Raw genomic sequence first — 10952 nt, 5'->3', positions numbered from 1 at the left:
AATAATGTGGCTCGAATCTTAATACAAATGGCAGGAACTCCTTTGCATTGTGCATCACTATAATGCAAAAGAAATGCACCATGCAAAGAAAGCTACAGAACTGGCGGGAAAAGCTCCTGCACGTGGGTCCTCTGTTGCAGCAGAACACTCCACCGTGCAAAAGAGCTGCAATTTTGGCGGGAACATGATTTAGCGATGCCAAAACACACACAAACAAAAAAACCCACAACTTTGGGTTGTGACACGCCCCAGGTCAAATAGCTGTGGTCCTGTGTGCCCGTGAAGACACTGCACCCGGGAAACAGCTGTCTCCAATGTAAACTGCACCAAAGTTTATTCAGGCACATGCGTAGTTGCACGCAGGGAGCAGATTTCCAGTTTGTCACACAACTGATTCAGAATATATTTTTATGCAGAAGGAATAACCATAATATAGAGGAAATGAAAAACTTTCCTATTTCTTTCTGAGCACATGGTAATTGCTTATCTGTCAAGTGGGTTCTGTTTGTCAGGTTCTGCTAAATTGTGTTCTGCTATGTTTTCTGTTCAACAGAGATTACTAAGATGATTGAGGAAAAGGAGAGTCTTGTGATTATAAGGCCCCTGACTAGGATTCCAAAAATATAGTGTCACTTCTTGGCTCTCCCCAAGATTTCCGGTTTGCTTTTAGGCAAGTCACTTTCTCTTGTTGTGCCTCTGGGGGCATGTCTACATGTCACCCCATGGCAACATAGCAATCATGTGGGTCTACAAGTTATCGCAAGCTATGTCTCCATAGGGGCGAAATCTAACCATGTACTGCATACCCAGCACAGTAATCATCTGTACCATGTCATGCTTTAGTACTTCCAAAAGGAAGTACTAAAGCACAGCACCATAGCAATGTCACCCTACAGCGATGTGTAGACGCACCCTATATGTCCTTTAGGGACAACTTTGTTTATCATATAATCTTTGTGGTAGGAATTTTCTCTTATTTTGTCCCAGCACCTTGGTTGTAGTTGGAGCCTCCTGGTACTAACAAAATACAAATAATAAGTGGTTGAAGCTAATGGAGCATTTAGGTCTGCAGTATCTTCAATATGCAGGTGAGATTTTGTTTGGGGCTCCATCTGTTCAAATGCAGACAGGGCTTTCTAACTATTGGTACATTTGTAAAATAATAACAGCCAAAATCACATTGGGAGTGGTCAAAATAATTGTTAAGCTAACCAAACTATGTATGAATTAAATGTACAATATTCTATAGAGAAAGAAATTATAAAACCAATGTTTACCTCAAAGCCTAGTTTTCCTTTGGCTAGGTTGTCTGTGACTAAGTCTAATTGCCTTTCAATTACTGTTTTTAGTCTTTTTAAAAATAAATTAGTTGCTAATATAAGGAAACTTTGATTAATCTTTCCCCTATTTTCACTTAAAACCTAGCAAAATGACAAGTTTGGTAGAAAAGCTTGTTATTTTATATATACATACTAGATTTCTAGATTTTATTACCTTTCAGTGAATAAAACATAACTTGGGGTTATACCTGCAGGGACCCAGCTGGTAGACCTCAGGCTTTCCAGCAAGTTTAGTTCCCAGATACTAGTGAAAATTCTACTCGGTGCCTATCTTCATGTCAAAGCATCTTAATACCTTGAAGAAGCTGGTCCAAAATGGCTTGGACTTTTTGTGGTTGAACCTAGCTATGCTGTTCTGTTTCTGTCCTAGGCCTGATGGTAGAGGATTTGATGGATCTAGCTTTAGTTCTCCTAAACCATATGATGCTCTGCCCAGGCTGTTTTTCAGCACTCTTATGCATTTGTTTTGTCACTGCCATGTATCAAAAAGCATCACACTTGCCAGTAGTGTCTCCTTGGTTTCCATACTTTCTTCTTGTTCCCCTTGCAAGGCAAAACATGTAGTTGTAGTGCAAGAAAGTTCCTGAAAAAGAGATGGCACCTGTATTATTGCACAGGCTGTCCTAAATTTACTAATGACTGGCACCTACTTTGCAACAGAACTGGGGCTTGTCTGTATAAACAGATGCTAAGCAATCCCAACATATGAGCATAGGTAATGCTGGCCAAAATACGTTGGACATGATCTGGAAATCCTAGGTAAGGTAACTATGCTGGCATAATCTGTGGCTTTCTAAAACCTGATTTGCCTTATGGTGTAGGTTTTAGGTGTGCCTGACATTTCTCTTGGGTGGAACTCAAATCCAGAATTCACCATTTTTAAAAGTGAGTCATGAATTGTGGGACATAACTCAAAAAGCCCTGACTTTCAAGGAGAGGTATTCAGTCCTTTCCTCAAGTACCTTGAATTTGGGAACTAAAAATTAGGGCACTCCAAATCAATACTAACTTTTAGAAAATTTGGCTTGACTAAGGTGACATAAATCTAGAGGTCACTCACCACTGTAGTATCTGAACTCATGACAGTCTTCTTTTAGAGTGCCTACTCCTGTTCTGCCATTCTCCCAGTGGCAGATCAAGATGCCTACGCATGAAAACAGGATTCATCACAGATGATCCTTGGACCGTCTAGTGACAATGGAATGGGGAAATGGGCATTTAGTGAGGAATGGGGAGTAGGGTCATTAAAGAATCCTTGCATTTTAGATGCAAAGCCTGCTCTCAGTCACAGTTCCCTTCAGTTCTGCTTCTCAGTATTTTTATTTATACAGACACCAAAGCACCTGGGTCCAATTGACATTGTTTAGCTCCTCTTAGGAATTTTATTTTTCTTCCCAGCATGTACTAGCATAGCTGCTGGCACTGCAGAGGCAGGGAGGGCATTCTGGAATCACTGGTGTTTTGCTTCAGTTACCATCTAATTGTTCTCCTTAAAAATCTCCTTGGTTTTCTTGTCGTCATGTGATCCAGAAATGGCTCCCCTCCTTGCAAGCAATCAGTGTATAAAACCACACTAGATTAATTATGACGCTATTTAGTACATTATATATCCCCTATGGACTATATCCATACTCTTCAACTGATAGCATAGATAATCTGCCCATTTAAGCAGGTCAGATCTGTTGCTGATCAGAAAATTGTTGTGGTCAAGTTCTTTAACAAAAAGTCAAGGGGAAGAAAATATACATAAATCCATCCTGTTCCTCAAATGATGTACTTTGCTGTTTCTGTTTCACATGTTTGTCTGTAATTTTACAGTTATGCCATCATTTTATTAGAGATTGCAACAAGAAGTGACCCTGTGCCGGTAAGAGTTCTTCTGTTTTGTGAGGTTTTTCCTAGTAATTTTAATCCTGCTTCCTTTGAAGTTATTAACAAAACTCTGATAGACTCCAGAGGGAATAGGATGAGATTTATTGCACTTTATTCACAAGGACCAAAAAGCCTCACTGCTTACTCAGGGCCAGATTTTTAGCTGGCTCCAATGGAGCTGTATTACTAAGGATTCTTCCTAATTCCAGAAGCTCCCAGGACTTCCAAGAGGAATCCAGTGGAAAAGACTATATGTCTTTGTATCCATTACTTCTGGGGAAGCTCTCTGGGGCTAGAGCTATGACCATGTATGCCATTCCCAGGCATGTTCCTCACCTGGCCATACCTTCCCTGGTCTGTCCTGTTTCCATAGAACCACAAAGCACCTTGACTGAGTAAGTTAGGGGTCAGGAAACTGCACTGGCATAGCTGCTGAGCCCTTATCCATGGGGGTGGTGTTGTCTACAAATTGATCCCCCATGTAAATGGTTAGTGCAAAAGCACCAGCATAAAGAATATGCTTCAAAATTGATAGCAGTTTCCCTAAAGACAGAATGTGTCATTGCTCTGGTCCTATGGAATGCATTGCTTAAAATAGATCTAGCAACCTGAATTTAGGACTGTATTTCTCCAGTGGTTAATAGTACTGTCCATCCAGTTTCATAAAGGGCTCTGAGTATCTGGTTCCATCTATTTTTTTTTCATTCTTTTCCAAAGCTGTTCACCTGCAATGCAGGCTGAGCTCAAATCCTTTCAGCTGAGTGAGCGCTTGGAGACAGAGCCATCTGGGTTAGAATGAGCCATCCAGGCCTTTTATGTGCTTACACATGAAAGCATTGATCTGGACTAATCCCAACAGAGAAAAATATGAAGGCTTCTATGTTGGAAGTGATAGGGAAGAATATGTTGCAGACGTAGGACAATAGTGGGGTACATTCAACATAACGTACAAAAAAGTGCCAATAAATCTCTCTTTCATTGATTCACTGCTTTACAATATTATGATTGATTTATTTACAGTTTTTATCCCCCTTTTTGTTCTCTTCTTTCAATGTTATTAAATATTGCCTTCTAGAAGGATGAATCTCTTTCAGCAGAGTATTCTTGGTGCCCGCCTCTGACAGAATTAATTTCGGGGAAGTCTGACAATTCCTGCCCATGCCCTACAGACTATGTGGAGGTAAATAACACTATATACTATTGCACACAAACATTGTTATTATGGTGAATAGAACGCTGTAGGGATTTGACAGTGATTTCAGTGCAATAGCACCTTTGATGAATGTAAACAAGTAAGAAACCCAGGAAATGAAGAGTTAAGATTTTACATCTTAAGCAAGGCACCATAAAATGCTTGATAGCTTTAATATTCATAACAGAGCAGCCATTATTCCAACAAATGGAAAGTTTCAGTTTGTCCCAAAAAGTTTCAGTGCACTAATGATGTTTTTAATTTTCAGTCAATGGAATGCTATGGCTTTTAATTTTATTATAAAGTGGGAATTTGATATACATATTTAATATTAGAGATGCTTTATGATTAGCATTTGAAAGCCAGTTGTCAATAAGCTGAAGTTTGCCTCTCAAACAATCCCTGTTTTATTTTTTTTAATGAGATGAAAGAGCTGATTCTCTCACTTAAACCTGTGCAGTGTAACCAAAGGTTTTAAAGCAAGTTAGTTCAATTAAGGGAGTTTGTATTCAGCCAGTCTGATTTTAGGTTAAGAATGCTTTGTATCAACTTAGCTCAGTTCAGTTCCTCAACTACTTAAATTAAACAGGTCTCCTTTTAGATTGAAATGAGTGTCTAGAAATGAGTTAAACCAGGTCTTATTCTGGTTTAATTAAATTGATTTTGAAAGACAGCTGAATTAACCCCAGGCAATTTCTGTGAATAGCAAACCCAAAGGTCACTTTGTTTGACTCTAGCAGTGCAACGTGGTAAGGTAAAAGAATTGGGTCCCCACATTTTAAAGGTATTGAACCAAAGGAAAACAAGCAACACTAGAGCATTCTGGGGTTTCCCACCAGCAGCACTTCATTAATTAATGCCAGTGAAGTACAAGGGACAGAATAAATCAGTCAGTATGATTTGAGATAGGTATGAACATAGACCAGGGAAAGATCTGGTATCATGGTTGCAAATGGCAGCAAAGACAACCCAAGAAGCAGTGCTTGATAGAAAGATTTATCCCTGCCTTGACTGACAAATGACTTATTTGCTTTATCTCCCCCCTGGCATTTCTCCAGCTAATCAGAAGGTGCAGGAAAAACAACCCAGTCCAAAGACCAACATTTGAGCAGGTCAAGAAGATGTTGTACAAGATGAATCCTAACAAAGTTAGCCCTGTTGACATGATGATGACCCTGGTAAGCACGGTAGATTTCTAATCAAATGAAAAGGCAACTCAAGCAAGAGTTGTCAGCGCACACACCTGAAACTGATGCCAGCTTTCCCTGCCACTCATTGAGGACTGTCTTGCCCTTTGATGTTGCACCCATTGTTTGCCAAAAGGAAAAAAAAATCCAGTAATTCACATCTAGTAGGTTAACTGCAGTTTGAGCTTCAGTGGAAGATATGCTTAAGTTGAAGTCCAAGTCCCATTCTAACTCTGTTCCTGTCAGCAGTCAGAACTTCTGCAGATTTGTATAAGGATGAACATTTTTAAGTCCAGAGCCCACAATTTAATCCCTCACAAGCTGCATGCAGATTGCAGGCTGCCAGTTGGACAGTCCTGATTTATAAGGTGCAAATCTACCTTGCCTTCTGCTTGAGTTCAGACTAACATGGCTAACTACCCCTCTATAGGCTTTGGATGTCTGGGATAAATACTGCCTTGAGCGGTGATCTGATTGCTTACTAGTGGCAGTCTAAAGATAGAAGTTAATGCATAGAGCCATCAGAAAAAATATGGGTGAAAGGTTGACCTTTGTCCATCTGCATGCTTTCAAACTGAAATCAGTGACATGCTAAAGCTGTTTGTTTTTGTAGATATGAGGAACTCAGTGAATGGATTACATTGTCCAATTCTCTGTTTGTGTTGCTTAGATGGAGAAATACAGCAAACACCTGGAAGTCTTAGTTGCAGAAAGAACCCAGGACTTAATGCATGAAAAACAGAAAACTGATCGTTTGTTGCATAGTAAGTTGCTGAAAAGTATTCTGCATAGTAAAATTTATTTTTTTTTCTTTCTTAATGACAAACAGTGAAATAATCTACCTTTTTAGGATAATAGGTTCATAGGCAAGTAGGGCTGGAAGAGACCTCACAAGGTCAGCTAGTTTAGTCTGCTGCTCAAGGCAGGATAACTAAACTATCCCTGCCAAGAGTCTGTCTAATCTGCTTTTGAAGTTTCCAAAACTGGAAACTGGAGATTCCACAACTTGTCTAGGTAACTTGTTCTAATGCCTGATCCCCTTCATCGTTTTTTATAGGTCTTCCTTTAATATATTTCCTCCATGCAAGTATGATAGACATTTAGCATTTGTTTTCATTTTCCCCTCAAATCATTCCTTTCCCATTGAATTGCTAATGTTTCATCTTCCTCTGGGTCTGAGGTCTTCTTGGTTTTATGAAAATGTCATTTTGCTTGGCTCTAAAAATGCTGGAGAATGTTGGAGAATTAATACAAGGGTGATGTCATTTCCTGACAGATTTTTCACTATGGAATTTTACAAGAGGAAAGAGATGAAAGGACAGACAGAGACTAGAGATGAGGGAAATAAGGAGGCACAGAGAGAAAGGAGAGGTTGTGGGTGAAGAGAACTGCAAGGGGAATGCACGGAAGAGACAGCTCATAGGAAAGAAAACAAGAGAGGAGAGGTAAAGAAAGCACTAGTGAGGGATAAGAGCCACAGTGTTTGTATCTAGATTCCCTAGTTCTTTTTCCCTTGAGGCTTCTGCCCCAACATCAAAGCATTGTACATTTATTCATGTTTATTTTGCATTCTGTATCTAACAGGAAAAATAAATCAAATTATGGTGAAGCATTTTTGTGTACTTCTCTGTTACAATATTAGTTAATGATTTCTCTTTACTCTCTAAAATAGGTATGTTACCAAAGCAAGTAGCAGATAATTTAAGGCAAGGAAAACCTGCACAAGCCCAAAGCTACATAAGTGCCACCATCTTTTTCAGGTGAGTAGGGATGGATGTGGTCAGAGATGGAATTTACCTGAACAAAGCCATATGTGCCCAAATCATATTTAGAAGCAAAATGTTGTCTAAGAGGACAAGGAGCAAATGATGTAAATCATTAAGCTTTTTGTTGTAGTGAGCCCTTAATGTAGTTTTGTAAATTTTCATCTGCAGGATGCCACTGTGTTAACTGTAAGAGGTAAAACCTCCAATCTGAGCATATAATTTATATTACAGCTGTGACTGCTGGGAGGAATGGCATGTTTTCTCTGAAAATGCACAGATTCTGCAGTTTTTCCATTACAATTTATGAAGTGAAAATGTAACTGCAGGGCTAACACACAGTAATATATCACTACTAGCAGTTAAAATGTATATATTTCTGTTCAAGGTAAAACTAAATAAAAACCTTAAGATTTTAGTAGAAAAACCAGAGAGAAAACACATTTTATAAACTTTATTTGACTTTCAGCATTGGACATGTACAGTGATAAGACATAGTCCAGCAAGTAATTGACCTTGCTGTGCAGCCCATGGCAAGGGATAGGGGTTATGTCCATTTTTGCCTTGTGGGCATAGCTTAAGATCAAGGACCCTATATCCTCAAATAAATTTACATCCAGTTGTAGATTAAAACTGTCTACTTCCTTAGTCAGTGAAGCTAACTTGGAGTAGTCCATTCTTTGCTACTAAGGGAATGTCTTAAAGAAGAAAATATGTCTGTAAGATCCTGTAAACTCAAGAAAAACACTTCAAAACAAATAAAATGAGAAAGCAAAGGAAAGGAAGAAAAGGAAAGTCCTAACTTCCAGTTGAGAAATTATTATCAAAAGGCAAGATGTACCATCCTGTTTTTGTTTCACAAAAGCATGCCACATTTATGACTGACCAGGATTTCTTCTCTTTGCTGTGTCTTATCAGTGACATCGTTGGCTTTACTCAGCTGTCCAGCACCAGCACACCTTACCAAGTGGTGGACTTCTTAAACAAGCTCTACACCACCTTTGATGAAATTATAGACAATTATGATGTCTACAAAGTGGAAACTATAGGAGATGCATGTGAGTTCTCTGTACCAACAGTAGGATGGGATTTTGTGAGGTAATTAGGAGAAGTCAAATTCTCAAAAGAACATGCCAATTGAAGAGAGGTGAAAAGCTAATTATCACTGTACAGACCAGAGGAATAAAATTACAAGAAGCGAGAAGTCTAAACACAGCACTAGAAAATGCGCTGTCAGTATTTTTTCATGCATGGCCATAGTATTTCATGAGGCTAAAGAAAGCTGCAGAATAGAGGAGTGGGTGGAACTGACCAGCACCTGGTGTGACCTGCAGAGTCTCCGCTGAGATGCTGGAAACTGACTAGTTTCAGCTGTTGACTTGCATTTTATAGGAATATATGACTCCAAAATCAGCCCAAGCAATCAGCTCACACACTCTGCCAAGGATGAAGCTTCTGTTCAGGTCTCAAGGTCCCCATTCCTAAACCGTACCATTGTTGTCTTCTTGAGCAGGGCTCAGTACACACATGCCCCTTCCCAGTCTCTATGAGTCTTGGCATCTCTTCTCCTGGTTCTTTGGAACCCTGACCCCATGACTTTTCTCCCATATTGTAACTTTGTAGGTGTTGGCAACTAATTAAATGCTACTTCTTCCCAAATCAATGGTATCTTTTGGGGACAGACTCTAACTCTTAGTAACAGGAATAAAGAAATACTCCTCTTGCTGCTAAACCAAGCAGCAGGATTACACACACCCATAAATCTAACAAACTGGGCATGTTTACATGAGATGTTTACTGTGCAGCTGACTAATTAACTGTGCAATAAACAGCTCAGCGTCTACATGTGTGCCCTTATTAGGGTGCACGGAACTAATAAACTCCACAGCAGGGTAGTATTTGTAAAATACAAGTACTACCCTGCTCTGGAGTTTTTCATGCACAACTCTGCCTGTATAGATGTTGCCCCAGCTGGGGAACAGGGCGCTTCAGTGAGGGGCTAGATCCCGTGCCTCAGCCAGCCATTCGGCAGCATGTGGAGCCTGGTCAGATAAGCCAGGGCTGGTAGGGGACCCAATATGGTCCAGAGTTTTATTTTTTTTCTCCCAGTTGCATGTTCAATATGTTCTGGAGTTTATTTGTGCGCATTAATCGCACATGTAGATGCACCCACAGGTTTCCTGAGCAACTGTGTGTTAGGGAATATGGACACCATACCTAGCATTTGGTTTGCAGAGTACTCGCATGGATTCTGTAGGCACAGTGCTAATCCTACAGTACTTCTCCCTCTGCAAAGCAGGAACCAACCTCAGAAGAAATGGGAGAGGGCTCCTGATGACTTCATTGCTATTTCCTAATGATGTCGTCTTAAAGTTGGGTACACCTATCAGCTGCCCCCAACCTCAAGGACCTTGACAAGGGAGTGCATGCCCTCCTGGCTGTGTAAGGGGAAAGTCTAGTTTTGCACAGCTGGAACAATTAAATACTCAGGATATGGTGCTGTGTTTATGCCTAGACCTTGTTTCTTGCTGCCTTTGCCCTACACCTTTTTAAGTAGGAGATTTGTCTCCAAATTTTATCTCCAATCTGCCTTTGTCTCCAACCTTTTTAAGTAGGAGATTACCTTTGGCATTTAAAAACAGCCTAAGATCCAGATCTACCATGCACTGCCATCGCCACACCCTCCCCCCCACCCAGCAGGTAAGTCTGTGGGGAGGGAAGGGGGGTGCAGATTGAGGCAGAGGGAGAAAAAATTATTTGGGGCTGTGCCTCCCCAGCAGGTAAGTCCCATCCAGCCAGGGCCCCACTCAACTTAGCCCTGCTCCTGCCTCTGTGGCACTGTCTCTTACCGCGGGAGCCTCAGTCTAACCCCCACAGACTGACCCGCTGGGCTGGGGTGCACATGTGCATGCACATGGGCACTCATCCCCCCACCCCAGCCTTGGATTGACTCCAAGAGGCTCAGAGATCTACTGGTGGATCAAGATCCACTGGTAGGTGACCACTACCCTACACTCACAGTTCTACACTTCAGTTTGAAAGATGATTTTTCTAGATGAATTGATAGGCAACCATCAATCCTTCTCAACCATGGTTCATACGTGAGAAGTCACCAGGACCTAGGCAAGAGTATGGAGGAGTGGAGGCTGCCCAGACCTTCCCTCCCCAACTTTAGACCATTGAGACAGAATCCAAAGGTCAGACCAAGTCTGGATGTTCTGTGCCTCAATGGCTATAGTTATATGTACATTGAGGCATCAAAGCCAGGTCTCCTACATGGCAGAAAAGGAATCTATCACCAAACCACAACAGTGGGTTAAATGAGTTAATATCCCATAGCAAAAACCCTTTTTATAGTGACTGGGCTGATCATTGTGTTTTTTGTTTTTAAGACATGGTCGTGTCAGGGGTACCCAAGGAGAATGGAATTCTGCATGCTGGAGAAATAGCCAGTATGGCCCTGGACCTTGTGGCAGTGTGTAAGACATTCAGGATTCCACACAAGCGCAACACCCAGCTGCAGATACGAGCAGGAATCCACTCAGGTACGTGGCGATGAAGCAGAATAAAAAATTGTCTGGCAAACCACAAAGTATTA

General features: G+C 40.8%; 1 protein-coding gene across 1 annotated transcript in view; it reads left to right on the top strand.

Annotated features, from left to right (window-relative positions):
- Positions 1-10952, top strand: part of LOC102369559 (atrial natriuretic peptide receptor 2-like) — a 49090-nt gene that overhangs the window by 32999 nt on the left and 5139 nt on the right. Inside the window, exons 14-20 of the mRNA XM_025205747.1 lie at positions 3159-3207; positions 4288-4392; positions 5463-5582; positions 6262-6355; positions 7264-7351; positions 8273-8412; positions 10747-10899. Of these exons, the coding sequence (XP_025061532.1) occupies positions 3159-3207; positions 4288-4392; positions 5463-5582; positions 6262-6355; positions 7264-7351; positions 8273-8412; positions 10747-10899 (749 nt within the window). The remainder of the gene's footprint in view (positions 1-3158; positions 3208-4287; positions 4393-5462; positions 5583-6261; positions 6356-7263; positions 7352-8272; positions 8413-10746; positions 10900-10952) is intronic.

The sequence above is a fragment of the Alligator sinensis genome, unplaced genomic scaffold (assembly GCF_000455745.1).
Source record: "Alligator sinensis unplaced genomic scaffold, ASM45574v1 scaffold649_1, whole genome shotgun sequence".
Lineage (NCBI taxonomy): Eukaryota > Metazoa > Chordata > Crocodylia > Alligatoridae > Alligator > Alligator sinensis.
This window is presented reverse-complemented; position numbering and strand designations above follow the sequence as displayed.